Source organism: Moschus berezovskii, chromosome 17 (assembly GCF_049115385.1).
Source record: "Moschus berezovskii isolate FMDL1 chromosome 17, NW_MosBer_1.0, whole genome shotgun sequence".
In the NCBI taxonomy this organism is placed as follows: domain Eukaryota; kingdom Metazoa; phylum Chordata; class Mammalia; order Artiodactyla; family Moschidae; genus Moschus; species Moschus berezovskii.
Genome location: NC_142476.1, coordinates 19,158,714 through 19,176,713, shown reverse-complemented (window position 1 = coordinate 19,176,713; position 18,000 = coordinate 19,158,714). Strand labels below are relative to the sequence as shown.

The following is an 18,000-nucleotide window of genomic DNA, read 5'->3' as shown; positions in this document are numbered from 1 at the left end:
CCATGTGAAATTTTTAAGGCAAAATAAGGGATTTCTAAGCACCCTCTTATTTGTGTAGGGGGCACCTATCGGGGTGCCCCCTCCAGAAATGTGAAACAGTGTTGCTGGCCCCGCTCTTCAACACGTCCAGGCCCCCCGTGTGCTGCACATGTGTGCACTGTGTGTGCATACATGTTATTAGTCTCACCCCCACCAGGATTCTTTTGTGGGGGGGGCAGGAATATTCTTGGAGAAACCCTGCTTTTAGGCATCACTGATGGATACGGAGGCCTGGCGTGCTGTGATTCATGGGGTCGTGGAGAGTGGGACATGACTGAGCGACTGAACTGAACTGATTACTCACACTTTGGGTGCGTTAACCTAGCACACATCTTCCACGAGGCTGGCTGTGGAATGAGGGAAGGAATCCAAAGTAGGAGGGGAAACGACATGGGAATGATGAAGGCAGCTTGCCGTGAGCCTCGGACAAGACTGCTGTCCAGGAGGCAGGCGCGGTCCTGGGCAGAAACGGACACCCAACCCTGAAGACACACCACTGTACTGCCTTCAAACCCTCTTCAACCCCACTCTGTCATCCCACCCAGGTCCCCCTAAACAACCCCCAGCCACAGAAGAGCTATTTCATAAGCAGTTTGTGAAAATAAAAGAGCACCAACTATTTGCCAACCAACAGCTCAGTCAGTGTCTTCTTCCACTTTCCAAGTAAGTCCATGAAAACCCGGTTTTCTTTCTCTGGGGCTGGCCTGCCCGGGATGCCCACCCCTAAGTTCCTGGCTGTGCCCAGTAATTATTTCTGGCTGCCACAGTCCACTGGGAATCTGGGTGGGGGCTCCTACAGCCAACATGCACAGGAGACACGGTGACCTTCATTCTGAAGGCTTATTTCCCCAAAGTATTTCACTTCTTATCAGAATTCACGACAATATTGTGTGTTGTACATTTGTGGGCAACCAAGCATGAGCTTCCTATGACTCCACGGTAAAGAATCCGCCAGCCAATGCAGGAGACATGGGTTTAATCCCTGGGTCAGGAAGGTCCCCTAGAGAAGGAAATGGCAACCCACTCCAGGATTCTTGCCCGGAGAATCCCACAGACAGAGGAGCCTGGTGGGCTACTGTCCACAGGGTTGCAAAGAGTCAGACCCGACTGAGCGACTGAACGACAGCAATATGAAGACTCACGAGTGATCACAGCAACAAGGACAGAAGCCTCATGGGCCAGAACACCCATGCAATCCGCGAAAGGCTCTACCTGTGCGACGAACTCCGGGAAGCTGAGGACGGGCCCGTTGTGGAAGACCGGGTAGTAGAAGACGTAGGCGAGCATCCAGGGGAGGGAGTAGAAGGGCCGCTGGGCTGGCGGGGGCTGCCAGCACAGCTCCAGGCTGAAGCTGGTGTAGTACAGACAGCGCACGGTCAGCGTGAACTGCAGCAAGTAGTACTCACTCTCGGTCTCGTACCACCCTCTCTGCGGAGTCAAGGAGAGAACAGCCCTTGAGTGTCGAGGACAGACACAGACACCGTCCAATCTCCCACGGGCAGAACGGCTGTCCCCCCGGGAGCCCAGAACCACCGAGCAGCTGGTAAATGTCATGCATCACCAGAACAAGCCGTTAATGAGCAACAAGCAGAAGACTGTCCCTAGCATTGGTCATCGGCTTCACGTTAAGTCTGATGCAACAGATGCTGAAGCTGAAACTGCAATACTTTGGCCACCTCATGCGACGAGTTGACTCACTGGAAAAGACTCTGATGCTGGGAGGGATTGGGGGCGGGAGGAGAAGGGGACGACAGAGAATGAGATGGCTGGATGGCATCACCGACTCGATGGACATGAGTTTGAGTGAACTCCAGGAGTTGGTGATGGACAGGGAGGCCTGGCGTGCTGTGATTAATGGGGTCGCAAAGAGTCGGACACGACTGAGCGACTGAACTGAACTGAACAGAGGGTGAGGGTTTTCCCACATACGCATCGGTGGGATATACCAGTGCATAGCATGGAGATTAGCTACATGCGAGGGGTACTCTGACAGCCCCTTCCACAGCTCTGAAGACAGGAAGAGACCTATCCAGACACATCTCGGGACGCTGGGGGCTCAGCTCCAGATCCCCGCAATAAAGGGAACCTTGCTATAAAGTGAGTCACACAGTTTGCTTGGTTTCCCATTTGCACATAAAAGCCATGTTTACACTATACTACAGCTTACTACAGGGGTCCCCAACCCCTAGACCACAGGCCACTGTTGGTCCGTGGCCAGCTTATGAACCAGGCTACACAGCAGGAGGGGAAGGGCAGGTGAGCTACCGAAGCTTCAAAGCCACTTCCCACAGCTCGCATTACGGCCTGAGCCCTGCATCCTGGCAGATCGCAGCATTAGATATTCACAGGCGTGCGAGCCCTACTGTGAACCGTGCGTGCCAGGGTCCAAGGCGGCACACTCCACGTGAGAATCTGATGCCCGACGATCAGAGGTGGAGCTGAGCTGGTGACACTAGTGCTGGGGAGTGCACAGGAGTAAAGGGCCAAGAAAGCTGTGCCAGGAAATCAATTTGTTAGAAGAGTGATCCCCACGGAGCACAGTAAAGTGATGTGTGTCTGTAAATGTCACGTGGGATTTATGTCTTCAACAGATTTTTCCTCTGGCTCTCTGTCATTAATTTGGCTTCACATGTAGCAGGGGACTGTTTTCCAAACAAGCTTTAGAGACATATCATCAAAAGAAATAGCCCCTGCCTTCAATGAACCTGAACTCTCACACAGGAGACAGGCAAACAAGACGACAAGAAATAAGAAATAGCACGTATGCACAAAACCAGGCAAAAGACCAAAGACTAAACGCAGCCGCGATAAAATCTGGATACGATAAAATCTGGATACTACCGAGGGAGTGAAATTATGGATCATTTTATCTATTGTTCTACACTTTCCATATTTTCTAAAATACATACGTATTGTTTTCTAATGAGAAAACCAGGTAATGAAAATAGATACAAGAAATAGAATTGGGACAAAGGACAGAGTAGTTCATTTGACCCATGAGAGTCTTTCAAGGCTTTGCACAGAAAAATTAAGCACTGAACAGAGTTTCTACTCCACGTCCAGGACTTCAGCCGCCACCAAGAAAAATCAAGAAAACAGCGTGTGTGAAAGTGTGGAAACCCAGCGCAACTAGTTGCTGGTCATTTGCTCCCTCCTCTTTGGCAATATTTTTCACATCACCAACATACATAATTCATTCACCACCAACACCCAAAAGTGATGCTGCTGCTGCTGCTAAGTCGCTTCAGTCGTGTCCGACTCTATGCAACCCCATAGACGGCAGCCCACCAGGCTCCCCCATCGCTGGGATTCTCCAGGCACTAGTGGTCCCCAAATAAATGATCATTACAATCGGAGACTGTTTTGAATACTTGCCAGATCCCCCAAAAGTTAGGTGTGGTTTTGTTTTTATTTTTATCGCAAATCTAATCTTAAGCACACTTATTTAAACAGTCAGGTAGTTTAATCATTCTGGGAAGTTAAGTGTCTTCTGTTAGGAGAGAGCTGCCCACCTGACTTACTCACCCGTCCACTGGTGAGACTGAAGAAAACTTAAGATAGCCTAACAACAGCAAAAAAAAAAAAAAAACTTGAATTTTCAAAATGCTACCATTTTTACAAAATCATCTGGTTAGGTCCTCAGAACAACTCCATGAGGAAGGCAGAGCAGCTTGTACCTCCATTTTCCAAATGATGAAAGTGAGACGCAGAGGTTAAATACTGCCTTCGGTTTCAAGAGAAGGACACACAGTGAAAAGAAGCGATTAGAAAACCTCCGGCTGACTCCTCCCGCTGTGTTCTCTCCCATGTCTGCGCCAGTCCAGGGCTCACCAATTCCAACTGCCTTCTTGCCTGGGAAATTCCACGGACAGAGGAGCCTGACGGGCTATAGTCCATGGGGTCAAGAAAGAGTTGGACGTGACTTAGCAACTAAACAACAAGGGGGTTATTGCTTTCTTTTCCTTTTGTTCCTGTGATATCTGGCACCATCCATGCCTACCCACACGGGGACAGAACGTACAGGGTCGACCCTGGACAGCCTCCAAGGGCTAAAGTGTGTTAGTCCCTCAGTCATGTCTGGAGGGCTAAGACCAAGTCAGATACAAGGGATTGCAGGATGCAACACCCTCTGCGGCCACGAGGCGGAGCCCCATCCCAGTTCTTGGACTGACTGACCTGAACACAAAGGCATCTACCTAGATAATGGCACTGCAAAACGGGTGTTCTCCTTCCCGTTGGTATAAGAAAAACAGACTCTTACCTTAACTTCCTCCACGTCTTGCAGTCTCAGTGTAGAGAGCAGAGAGAGAGAGCACAGCCACGATAGGAACTGAGACCGGAGCTGAGCAACACAGAAGGAGATGGTGGTGTGAATAAGAACCGTGGCGGTGCCTTGGGTCCCCAGCACGCAGCGGCAGGCCCACATCCCGTAGACTGCGAGGATCCAGGGTTTGTGCTGCAGACAGAGAAGGACCCAGAGAGAGAGAGACAGAAAAGAGAAAGTAAGCTAACAGCCTTTGCCATTGAAGGTTCTGTTTTGTGACCCTTTAACCAAACTATTCTCATTGTCCTGGGGATTGAGTGTTAACACAGACGAAGCGGATTCAGAAGGACCTTCCACATTAACCCCAGCTAGCGGTCCCCAACCTTTCTGGCACCAGTGGAGACAATTTTTCCATGGACCAGAGTTGGGGTGTGTGGGTGATTTCAGGATGATTCAAGCACATTGCATGTATTGTACACTTCATTTCTATCAATTGCATCAGCTCTACCACAGATCATCAGGCATTAGATCCTGAAGGCTGGGGACCCCTGCCCCGGAGTGATGGCTGCCCACCCCCAGCTGCTCAGAACTTCACCAGATTCACCCACTTTCCTGCCTTCAGCCAAAGCCGCAGGCCCGTCGATCCCACAACAATAAGGTACATGGCTGACATGCCAACAGACATTACGGAAGCCAGGAGACAGCTGGAAAAGCTGCCAGCCTGGCACACCAGCCACTACCTACGCTATTCTGCCAAACTGAAGGTGACAGAAGGCATTGGTGTACATATCTTGGGCGTCTCATTTAGAAATTGGGCCATCCAAACCACCAAAGGCTTCCTAAAGTCTAAACCACAGATTTAAAAGTAAATATCTAATTACATTCTTTTTCATGAGCATATTATTCACAGTCAAATTTAGGTCACAGAAAAAGCACCTGCTTTCAATGGGTGAGATTGAAGCCTTTGCCTAGTAAATCTGATTGATACATCTACTACTACCTTAGGAGAGAATTTTTCTATTTCAAGTTTTATAGTTATTGACATTGAATAACTAAACAAATAAATTAACATGTTTTCTTCTCAGAGAATGAACTTATGATTGTGGAGGGGTCGGGGGAGGATGGAGGGAAGGGATAGATGGGGAGTTTGGGATGGACACACTGCTATATTTAAAACAGATAACCAGCAAGGACCTACTGCAGAGCAAAAGGTACTCTGTTCAGTGTTATGCGGCAGCCTGGATGGGAGGGGAGTTTGGAGGAGAATGGATACACGTACATGTCTGGCTGAGCCCCTTCAGTGTTCACCTGAAACTATTGTTAACACTTAACTAGCTATGAAAGTGAAAGTCACTCAGTTGTGTCCACCTCTTTGCTACCCCATGGACTGTATAGTTCTCCAGGCCAGAATATCAGAGCGGTAGCCTATCCCTTCTTTAGCGGATCTTCCCGACCCAGGAATCGAACCAGAGTCTCCTGCACTGCAGGCAGATTCTTTACCAGCTGAGCTGGTAAAGAATTAGGGTAATTGGCTATACCCCAATACAAAACTGGAGAAGGAAATGGCAACCCACTCTAGTATTCTTGCCTGGAGAATCCCAGGGACAGAGGAACCTGGTGGGCTGCCATCTATGGGGTGGCACAGAGTCGGACACGACTGAGGCGACTTAGCAGCAGCAGCAATACAAAATAAAAAGTTTTTAAAAATTAACATGTCTTTGCTTTTACAATACACTCTTGGTCATATCTGGCTGGTAAATCCTTACTTTAAAAAACCACAATAATGTTTTAACATTGTTTGAGAGGCAATATATCTTAGTGGTAGAATTACCAAGTTTTGCTGTCTAATTGCCTAAATAAATTCTGATGTCCCCATTAACTAGCTGTTTGACCCTAGACAAGTTACTAAATCTCTCTCTTTTAAATCACATATAAAATTAGAATAACGGCATCTACTTCATGAGACAGTCGTGAGAATTAAGTTAATAGTGTAAAATGCTTACAGCGATGTCTGTGTACACTGCAAATACTAGCAGCTATTCCTATAGGGAAACATGATGTGACTTTTTGATGGGCATTCAAAAATAGGATTTCCAGGGACTTCCTTGGAAGTCCAGGGGTTAAGACTTCAACTTCCAATGCAGAGGCTGTGGGTTCAATCCCTGGTCGGTGAGCTAAAATCTCACATGCCTCACAGCCGAAAAAGCAAAACATAAAACAGAAGCAATATTGTAACAAATTCAATAAAAACTTTAAAAATAATATACATCATATATATATATATAAATATACATATATACATACATATACATGTACATGTCTGGCTGAGCCCCTTCAGTGTTCACCTGAAACTATTGTTAACACTTAACTAGCTATGAAAGTGAAAGTCACTCAGTCGTGTCCACCTCTTTGCTACCCCATGGACTGTATAGTTCTCCAGGCCAGAATATCAGAGCGGGTAGCCTATCCCTTCTTTAGCGGATCTTCCCGACCCAGGAATCGAACCAGAGTCTCCTGCACTGCAGGCAGATTCTTTACCAGCTGAGCTGGTAAAGAATTAGGGTAATTGGCTATACCCCAATACAAAACTGGAGAAGGCAATGGCAAGCCACTCCAGTACTATTGCCTAGAAAATCCCATGGATGGAGGAGCCTGGTAGGCTGTAGTCCGTGGGGTCGCTAAGGGTCGGACACGACTGAGCGACTTCACTTTCACTTTCACACACTGGAGAAGGAAATGGCAACCCACTCCAGTGTTCTTGCCTGGAGAATCCCAGGGACGGTGGGAGCCTGGTGGGCTTCCGTCTATGGGGTCACACAGAGTCGGACACGACTGAAGTGACTTAGCAGCAGCAGCAGCAGCAGCACATACATATACAGGATTTCCATGAATGAACAGACTTGAAAAGTGAGGACTACTTAAAATTGGGTCTTCCGATGGAAAAAACGATTTAAGAGAAAGACAGATGTGGACTGCAAATTATAAATCCCATCTTTCAATGGTAATGCTTCCAAAATATTGCCTAAGTACAATTCTCTCCCAAATCTATACTCCAGCCCAAGAGAGAACATTTTAAATGAACAACTAGGTCAGTCACTTTGAAGTTCCAAGAAAACCAGAGAAAGCTACAGTTCATTTTTACTATTTTTCCATCCTACTACCCACATTAAATAGCACATAAGTTTGCTTCAAACTTTCCCTTAAAAACTCACCTCTGGACAGAGTTCAATTATAAGGAATAAGGTTGGCAACAGTACTTTAAGAAGTAGCTTTAACAAATGAAAAAAAAGGGGGGGCGTGTCTTTTTAAACAGGATCTACAGCATTTACCACTTGGAATCCATTCCCATGTGTGCCTGGCTACACATATACCCGTAACACAGCTACGTTTTATTAAGTGCTACTTGATCCATTTGGAAAAAGCCTGTTTGTTGGGATTCATCTGGGACCTTAACCACAGACTTAAGCTGTTTCAACTTGGAAAAGGTGGAGGAACCTTCAGGAACTACTAGCAGGGCTGTGCCAACCCCATCTGCTCCCAAGAGTCTCTGAAGAGTTCACCCGAGCTCACCAACGCTACTTCGAGGGCTCGCAAGGTCATCCTAAATTCTCACCCCTCACCATCTTCTTCCTGTCAAAGAGTACAGGCAGGCAACATTCTGCTGTTCTCTCTAAGACATCACAGCAAATGCGCTCATGTGAACCTTACCTTCTCTGTTACCCCTCCTATTAACCCTCACCCACCCCAAGCAAAGACCTCTATATACATTCACAGTGGTCAGGTGATAAAACAGAAGGATGTGAAAAATGCAAAAATAATTACCTATTTTAAAACCTATATAGGGCTTCCCTGGTGGAAAAACAGTGGAAACAGTGTCAGACTTTATTTTTTTGGGCTCCAAAATCACTGCAGATGCTGATTGCAGCCATGAAATTAAAACACGCTTACTCCTTGGAAGGAAAGTTATGACCAACCTTGATAATATATTAAAAAGCAGAGACATTACTTTGCCAACAAAGGTCCGTCTAGTCAAGGCTATGGTTTTTCCCATGGTCATGTATGGATGTGAGAGTTGGACTGTGAAGAAAGCTGATCGCCGAAGAATTGATGCTTTTGAACTGTGGTGCTGGAGAAGACTCTTGAGAGTCCCTTGTAAAGCAAGGAGATCCAACCAGTCCATTCTAAAGGAGATCGATCCTGGGTGTTCATTGGAAGGACTGATGCTAAAGCTGAAGCTGCAATACTTTGGCCACCTCATGCAACGAGTTGACTCACTGGAAAAGACTCTGATGCTGGGAAAGGTTAGAGGCGGGAGGAGAAGGGGACGACCGAGAATGAGATGGCTGGATGGCATCACCGACTCTGTGGACATGAGTTTGAGTGAACTCCGGGAGTTGGTGATGGATAGGGAGGCCTGGCTTGCTGATTCATGGGGTCGCGGAGAGTCGGACATGACTGAGCGACTGAACTGAACTGAACTGGTGGCTCAGTGGTAAACAATCTGGCTACCAATGCAGGGGACGCAGGTTTGATCCCTGGTCTGGGAAAAATCCCACATGCCATGGAGCAGCTAGGTCCGTGCGCTGAAAACTACTGAAGCCCGCCTGCCTAGAGCCCGTGTTCTAGGCAGAAGCCACTGCAAGAGAAGCCACTGCATGAGAAGCCCACGTACTGCAAGTGGAAAGTAGCCCCCTCTCTCTGCAACTAGAGAAAGCCCACACATAGCAGCAGCCATAAGTAATAAATAAAAATATATATCTTTTTTTACAAACATATATAAATTGTGTGTGCTCACTCAGATATGTCCGACTCTTTGCGACCCTGTGCACTGTGACCCGCCAGTCCTCTTTGTCCGTGGGATTCTCCAGGCAACAATACTGGAGTGGGTCGCCATTCCATTCTCCAGGGGATCTTCCAGACCTAGGAATTGAACCCACACCTCCTGCGCCTCCCGCATTAGCAGGCAGATTCTTTACCACTGTGCCACTTGAGAAGCCCTTACATAAATTAGAACCTCACGGAAATATTGATTTTTCACACTGTAAAGTGAATGCAATTGGAATCTACACAATTGCAATGAGAAGTCCAAAAATCCACTAAAATGCTGATACAGCATGACTAGACTTCCACACCTTGCTCTCTGTCACCATGGCAGGACAGTCCCCACCATCAATGCAGTCTTAAAGTAGAGGCCCCCAACCCCCAGGCCGCAGACCAGTACCGGTCCATGACCTGATAGAAATTGGGCCACATGGCAGGAGGTGAGTGGCAGGCGATCCTACCGTCGCTGTCTGCCATCACCCGCAGATGGGACCACCGAGCTGCAGGAAAACAAGTTCAGGGCTCCCACTGACTCTGCATTAATGGTCAGTTGTACAATTATTGGATTATATATCACAATGTAATAATAAGAGTAGAAGTAAAGTGCTCAGTAAATGTAATAATGGCACTTGAATCATCCCGAAACCATTCCCCCTACTCCCGCCCCGTCTGTGGAAAAACTGTCTTCCATCAATCCCGTCCCTGGTGCCGAGAAGGCTGGGGACTGCTGCCTTAAGGCACACCTCCTGCAACCCTATCCCCCACCCCCAGCCACACACGCACACACACACCTGCAAGAAGCAGGGCAGAGAGGGCAAGAAATGGACACGAACCCCTGCCCAGCAGTGAGGCAGCAGCATGGAAGGTCTGCTGCTCTGACGAGGAGGAGGAGGGCTTCTTCCAAGGGCTTCGAAGACCCTGTCCACACGCAGAGGCCTAAAGACAGGCCTGCCCCACCTATTTCTACTCCAGAGTACCTACGTATTTATCAAACCTGTGTCCACCTCATAAGTGAAAATGCTTAAATGTTAGATTTTGAGCCTCTGACATCAAATATACCAGGAAACTTCTAACTCTTCAAAACTAAAGAAGAAAGTCTGCTATGTTTTATTCCAAAACAGTACTTCTGATTCATCTCCTGCTGCTGCTGCTGCTGCTAAGTCGCTTCAGTCGTGTCCGACTCGGTGCAACCCCACAGACCGCAGCCCACCAGGCTCCTCTGTCCCTGGGATTCTCCAGGCAAGAATGCTGGAGTGGGTTGCCATTTTCCTGCTCCATCATCTCCTTCTTGAAGGACTTTAAAGACATTTTTCCCAGGTTCCCAGGGCAATCTGGGCAGGTACACACAGGTTTGGTCACACTTGCACTTTATGTCAAGCTCAAGGTTTTAAAGTCTGCCTAGAGAAGTCCCTGGCAATCCAGAGGTTAGGACTCCACACTTTCCTGAAAGAGCCCCAGTTCAATCCCTGGTCAGGGAACTAAGATCCCATAAGCCGTGCAGTGCAGCCAAAACAATTAACTAATAAATTAAAAATCTGCCTAAAAGTCAAAACAAACCAATCCATTTAAGAGGTTCAAATGACAAGTATGATTGAGAACTTAAAATGAGGCACAAAGAATCATGCTGATCAAGTAACATGTACAAATAAAACACAATCTTAATTTAATGCCAATAAAGGTCCATCTAATCAAAGGTATGATTTTTCCAGTAGTCATATATGGATGTGAGAGTTGGACAATAAAGAAAGCTGAGTGCTGAAGCATTGATGCTTTTGAACTGTGGTGTTGAAGACGACTCTTGAGAGTCCCTTAGACTGCAAGAAGATCAAACTAGTCAATCCTAAAGGAAATCAACCTTGAATATTCATTGGAAGGACTGATGCTGAAGCTGAAGCTCCAATACTTTGGCCACCTGATGCGAAGAACTGACTCAATGGAAAAGACCCTGATGCTGGGAAAGATTGAAGGCAGGAGGAAAAGGGGACGACAGAGGACGAGATGGTTGGATGGCATCACTGACTCAATGGACATGAGTTTGAGTAAGCTCCAGAAGTTGGTGATGGACAGGGAAGCCTGGCGTGCTGCAGTCCATGGGGTTGCAAAGGGTCAGACACGACTGAGTGACTGAATTGCATTGAACTGAATTGTGACGTTCCTAACTAAGAGATTTAAATTCTAATCAAGTATTACTTTTACACGATGCTTTTCTCTAACTGAGATTTGTACTGAGATAGGTGCAGATTCACCTGCAGTTAAGAGAAATAATACAGACAGATCCCATTGATACTTTACCCAATCTCCCCCTACGGTAACATTGTGCAAAACCAAAGTCTATCACAACCAGGACTTGACATTGCTATAACCCACAAGCATTCTGGTTTTCCCAGTTTCACTTTCATTCGTGTGTGTGTGTTTAATTCCACACAGTTTCATCACAAATAGATTCAGCATCCACCATAGGAAAGACACCAAACAATGCCGTCCCCTAGAGCATCTCTTGCACTGCCCTTTTACAACCACACCCACATTGTTCCTGCCCCCTTTTCCCAACATCCCCAACCCTTGGAAGCCACTAATATCGTCTCCATTTCTAAAATATTGTCATTTCAAGTCACACTATGTATCCTTTGGGACTAGCTTTCTCCACTAAGCATAATTCCCTGAAATCTACCCGAGTTGCAGTATCAAAGGCTTGCCCCTTTTTATTGCTGTGTAGTTTCCATGGGGTGGATGAACCATAGTTTCTTTAATCATTCACCTGTTGTAGGACATCTGGGCTGTATTCCCATTTGGGGCTATTATGAATAAAGCTGACATGAACAAACACATGCAGGGTTTGGTGTAAAACCAAGTGTTCATGCCTCCAGGATAAATGCCCAAGAGTGACCTTGCTGGGCTGCATGGCCGTTACAAGTTTAGTCCTGTAAGAAACTGAACAACGATTTCCCAGAGTGGCCATCCTACATTCTTACCAGCAATGCGGAGCCGAAATAGCTCAGTTGGGAGACATTAGACTGAAAATCTAAAGGTCCCTGGTTCAATCCCAGGGTTCCCTTGGACTGCAAGGAGATCAAACCAGATCAATCCTAAGGAAAATCAATCCTGAATATTCATTGGAAGGACTGATGCTGAAGCTGAAACTCCAATACTTTGGCCACCTGATGAGACGGGCCAACTCACTGGAAAAAACCCTGATGCTGGGAAAGATGGAAAGCAGGAGGAGAAGGGGACGACAGAGGACGAGATGGTTGGATGGCATCACCAAGTCAATCGATGTGAGTTTGAGCAAGCTCGGGGAGTTGGTGATGAACAGGGAAGTCTGGCGTGCTGCAGCCCATGGGGTTGCAAAGAGTTGGACATGAATGACCATGTGAACAAAACCCAGCAACATACTTGAAATCTAGTTTATGCCACTTCCGCACCAGCATTTGGTGGTGCTACTGTTTTATGTCTGAACCGTTCTGGTAGTGGCTTTAACTTTCATTTACCATGCTCTTTTAAAGGAGATCGAAACGTGAACGACCTGAAACTTGCATCAGTAAGATGAGTTGAGTGAACTTTGCTGGTGCATAGGATGCCAGCCCATCAGAACTATCCTGACCCCTCTAACACTATTCCAGGTTCTTCAGTTCCTGGTAAGAGACAAAATTAAGGCAGGGAAAGAGGAGAAACTTTTTTAAAGTCTAACAAACAATAAGAAAGAACCTGTACTCTATTTTTGTGGCAGTTTGGATAAAGCAAGACTAACCTCTATGGCACTTTCTGATGGCACTGGGCCAGACTGAAATCGGGGAGCAAACCTGCCCTCTGCTCCTGCTGCTTTTTATGTTAACACCGAACCATTTCTTAAAATGGGCACAACTGATTCTCTTTGCATAGGTTCCCTTAACAAAGTAATATCCTGTCTTGTTCATCATACAATAATGTTAGCCTAGAATCTAATAGGGTACCTAGTTGACAGCAAGTGCTTCAGAAGTGCTAGACAAATGAATGGTTAGAATAACTGGATAGGTGGGTAGATGGATGGACGGGTGGATGGATGGATGGATGGATGGATAGATGGACATGCTTCTGCAAGTACTGGGAATTAACCTGGCAGTTATGACTGAGAACAAGAAATAAGCACCAAAAGGTGGGGCTTTTTAGTCACTAATGTGAAAACTGGCTGATTTCCAAAGTGTCTGCTTGTATCACTTAACCCTTATGAACCAAGACCACTTTGCTGTTGCAAATAGGTAGAAAGGGGTTATTCTGCATCTTGCTGCCTACTTCGGTTTTCACTTACCAAGGTCTCTTACAAATCATGCGTTGGGGTAAGCCTCAAGTAGTGCTCAGCTGAGAGAACACAGGCACCCACCTTTGAATGCAGACTCTGATAGAACCTGAGTCCTCCCACACCAGGGAAGGCTTCAGAGAGACAGACAAATTCAACTGGCACATTTCAAAGGCCGAAGAAAAGACCACAGACTTGTGGCCCTTTGTTTTGCAAATCTATAGTCTCCCAATCTTCCTGGCGGGGAGCCAGGACTCAGCCACAGGAAGAGCTGGGCTGGCCCTGCCGCCTCACACGCCTCTCCTTCCCGCCCGCTGGAGCTTTTGCTCGGCTGCGGCACGCTGATGCAGGATGGGCCTGTGGTTTCCCGCGTCAGCTCACCTCCACAGCGAGGGGCGAAACCGTAAAGCCTTGGTGAAGACTCCTGTTGGCAACTGGACCAGACTTTGCTGTGCACTAATTCTTTTTGTACATCTGCCCAGAAACCACTCAGTGGGCATTGTTTGAGAAATAAATAAAAGAAGTCACTCAACAATGCTAATGCACGGCATAATTTATTACACACTACGTAATCAACTGCAGATGCTACCAATATATATATGTCAATATATGTGATATATCCACACATGAATATATGTGAGATATGTGTGTATGTGTGGGTGTCTGTGTCTGTGTGTACCCACACAAACAGGAAAAAAACCCAAAGCCATCCCAGAGTCCAGACAACTGCATTCTAGCCTGCTTTTCCTGGGAGCAAAGGCCAGTGGGCCCAAACCAATTCAATCTCATCCCTCCGAAGAGAGGCCCTGATGGAGTTGGAGGAGTCTGGCTCCAAGAAACCCATTAGTGTGTGAGATTCCTATTAGTTGTGTGGTTTTGACGATATGCTGGAAAGGAGTGCCCCAGCTTTCCAGAGGTGAGCTTCCTCATCTCAGCCAACCCCATGGGACCATGCTCTTCAGGCCTGAAGCCGATGAGCTCAGCTGGTTGGGGCCCAGCGCTAACGACATGGGTTCTGCCAGTCAAAGGTCGGGTGAGAAGACACCCTGTGGTCAGCCACAGCACCCAGCCTTCTCCAGAAGCTCACCCAGGGGTATTTTTGGCTCTAAGAGCAGAGAACACTATGCCTCAGGTGGTGAGGGTGTTCAAGAAAGGAGGCCACTGTCTGACCCGCCCCATACACACTCCAAGCATAACAAACCCACGGCCAAAGCTCAGAGCCGTTCCTCAGCCTCCCCTCCCAGGGCGCTGCCCCCAAGCCAGTCTTGCCAAAACCCAACGAGAGAGCCCAGCCCATAGAAAAGGCATTTAACCTTGGCCGGGGAGCTCAGTGGAAAGTTTTTATTACGTGTCATGGCAAAAAAAAAAGAAGAAGAAAAAGAAAATCACGCTTTTGCAAATAACGTCTTCTTCGGGGCCAGCAAAGATAGAGGTGGGACGAGACAGTGGACAGAGCCCAGAAGCATCCTTCAGGGTTGGAACCACGAGTAGTGATAATGCCTGTCTCTATGGCATCATCCACAGTTCGTGATGCCCATAAGAAAGGGAGATAAAAGACAAGTGCAGCCCAAATCTTCCACCCTGAATAAGTAAAAAAAAAAACAGCCACCCAAATTAAGGACATCTGGGACGCTCAGTCCAGGTGGTGAAAGCGCAGCTCACAGGGCCAGAGCTGAGGTTCATACTTACTTACATAAGGACCAAGCCAGCACGGACAAAGAAAGCAGTGTGCTCCAGCCTCACAGAACCCTGCCCACCAGCTGTCGCACAAATCAAACCTGCAGTCACAGAGGGATGAAACAGACACACACACACATACACACACACACACACAGATGACTCAGTGCAAACTCTGCGTCATTCCAAGAAAACTGCAAACAAAACTGCCTACTGAGTTTGCCTAAGATGTGCGCTGCCGATAAAAGGACAAGCCCACCTGTCCACCCAGGCCTGTAAGGAGATGCAGGAGGCTGAAATAAGCAGACAGCTCCACCCTCTTCAAGCCACCTCCTGGGGGGGCTTCCCTAACACCCCCAGGCAGACGTGGCCCACTCCTCCCAGGAGGCATCTCTTGTGTCACTTCTCACTCAGCTCCTGGCCTATGTCTCCCTGTCCTTTTCTCTCACAAGCCAGCACAAGCTTGAAACAGGGTCAGAGAAAGCCACGCGGGAGAGGAACATAGGTACGGCTGAAGAGACAGCCTCTGCCCTCTGGGGTTTCAGAATCTCAGACAGATGCCTCCTTTCTGAACACTGAGGAGGGAACTGCTCCCAGGAGCCCATGCAGACCACAGTCACGGCACACAGCGAACGCCAGCAGGCCCCCATGGCAGCCACCTCTTCTCTGGCTGTCATCAGGCTCTAGCACAACCTTGAAAACTATCAGACACTCACTAGTACCCCAGGAAGCAAGTGGTACCATCCCTGATGCACAAAATGAGGCAAAAGACTCCAAGATATTAACTAACTGGCTTTTAAGATTGCCTTGCTTGAAAGTGACAAAGCTGGGTTTCAGCCAGGAACTCTGAGCCACCCTGAATAGGACCTCCTAACCGTAAGAGCCACAAGCAAATTAACCAGAGGAACATCTATATCCTAAACTAGGTAGTTTTCTGATGGTGATGGGTGCAAAACAGGAGCTGGAAATGGAGCAAATTTGGAAAGGAGGAGGTCCATCCAGCCACAAATAGACGGTTAATCTACATCGCACACTGTCTGAACTGAAAAAAAGTGAAAGTATTAGTTCTCAGTCGTCTCCAACTCTGTGACCATCAGGCTCCTCTGTCCATGAAAATCTCCAGGCAAGAACACTGGAGTGGGTAGCCATTCCCTTCTCCAGGGGATCTTTCCAACTCAGGGATAGAACCCAGGTCTCCTGCGTTGCAGGTAGAGTCTTTACCGTCTGAGCCATTTGAGCCAGTCAAATGGCTGTTTCCGTTTAAACCAGTCCATTGTTTCATGTCCAGTTGTTCCAACTGTTCCTTCTTGACCCACACACAGGTTTCTCAAGAGTCAAGTAATGTGGTCTGGAAATCTCATCTCTTGAAGAATTTTCCACAGTTTGTTTTATCCACACAGTCAAAGGATTAAGCATAATTAATGAAGCAGATGTTTTTCTGGAATTCCCTTGCTTTCTCTATGATCCTTCAGCTGTTGGCAATTTGATCTCTGATTCCTCTACCTTTTCTAAATATAGTTTGTATATCTGGAAATTCTCAGTGTAGGTACTGTTGAAGCCTAGCTTGAAGGATTTGGGGCATTACCTTGCTAGTGTGTGAAATGATTGCAATTGTTCTGTAGTTTAAACATTCTTTGGCATTGTCCTTCTTTCGGATTGGAATGAAAACTGACCTTTTCCAGTCCTGTGGCCGCTGCTGAGTTTTCCAAATTTGCTCACATATTGAATGCAGCACTTCAACAGCATCATCTTTTAGGATTTGAAATAGCTCAGCTGGAATTCCATCACCTCCACTAGCTTTGTTCATAGTGATGCTTCCTAAGGCCCACCTGACCTCACATTCCAAGATGTCTGTCTCTAGGTGAGTGACCACACCACTGTGGTTATCCAGGTTATAAAACCTCTTTTGTATAATTCTTCTGTGTATTCCTGCCACCTCTTCTTAATCTCTTCTGCTTGTATTAGGTTTTTACTGTTTCTGTCCTTTATCGTGGCCATTTTTGCATGAAATGTTCCCTTCCTATCTCCAATTTCTTTGAGGAGATCTCTCGTCTTTCCCATTCTACTGTTTTCCTCTATTTCTTTGCGCTGTTAACTGAAGAAGCCCTTCTTATCTCTCCTTGCTGTTCTCCGAAAATCTGCATTCAGTAGAACATCTTTCCCTTTCTCCCTTGCCTTTTGCTTTGCTTAGTTCCTCAGCTATTTGGAAAGCTTCCTCGGACAACCATTTAGGCTTCTTGCATTTCTTTTTCTTGGGGATAGTTTTGGTCACCCTCTGTTGTCCAGTGTTACAAACCTCAGTCCATAGTTCTTCAGGCACTGTCTACCAGATCTAACCCTTTGACTCTCATCATCACCTCCACTGTATAATCATAAGGGATTCGATTTAGGTCATACCTGAATTGTCTATTGGTTTTCCCTAATTTCTTCAATTTAAGCCTGAATTTGGCAATAAGGAGGTCATGATCTAAGCCACGGTCAGCTCCAGGTCTTGTTTTTGCTGACTGTCTAGACCTTTTCCATCTTCAGCTACAAAGAACATAATCAATCTGATTTCAGTTTTGACCATCTGGTGATGTCCATGGGTAGAGGTCATTGTTGTTGGAAATGGGTGTTTGCTATGACCAGCATGTTCTCTTTGACAAAACTCTGTTAGCCTTCGCCCTGCTTCATTTTGTACTCCAAGGCCAAACTCCTGGTATCTCTTGAGTTTCTACTTTTGCATTCCAATCCCCTGTGGTGAAAAGAACACCTTTCTTGGTGTTATTTCTAGAAGGTGTTGTCTTCATAGAACCGGTCAACCTCAGCTTGTTTGGCATCAGTGGTTGGGGCACAGACTTGGATTACTGTGACACTGAATGATTTGTCTTTGTTGATACAACTGGCATTATTTAATTCTTTTTATGGCTGAGTACTATTCCATTGT

The 18,000-nt window shown here is 46.8% G+C and overlaps 1 protein-coding gene across 5 annotated transcripts in view; it reads right to left on the bottom strand.

The window, feature by feature from the left end:
• Nucleotides 1-18,000, bottom strand: part of HHAT (hedgehog acyltransferase) — a 357,633-nt gene that overhangs the window by 269,035 nt on the left and 70,598 nt on the right. For all 5 annotated transcript variants that reach the window (XR_016039577.1, XM_088845241.1, XM_055419017.2 and 2 more), the window contains 2 exons: nucleotides 4,301-4,495; nucleotides 1,252-1,467 (listed from right to left, as the gene is read on the bottom strand). Coding sequence is in view for 4 of the 5 variants with exons in the window: in XM_088845241.1 (XP_088701367.1) it covers nucleotides 1,252-1,467; nucleotides 4,301-4,495 (411 nt within the window). In the remaining variant the exon portion in view is untranslated. The remainder of the gene's footprint in view (nucleotides 1-1,251; nucleotides 1,468-4,300; nucleotides 4,496-18,000) is intronic.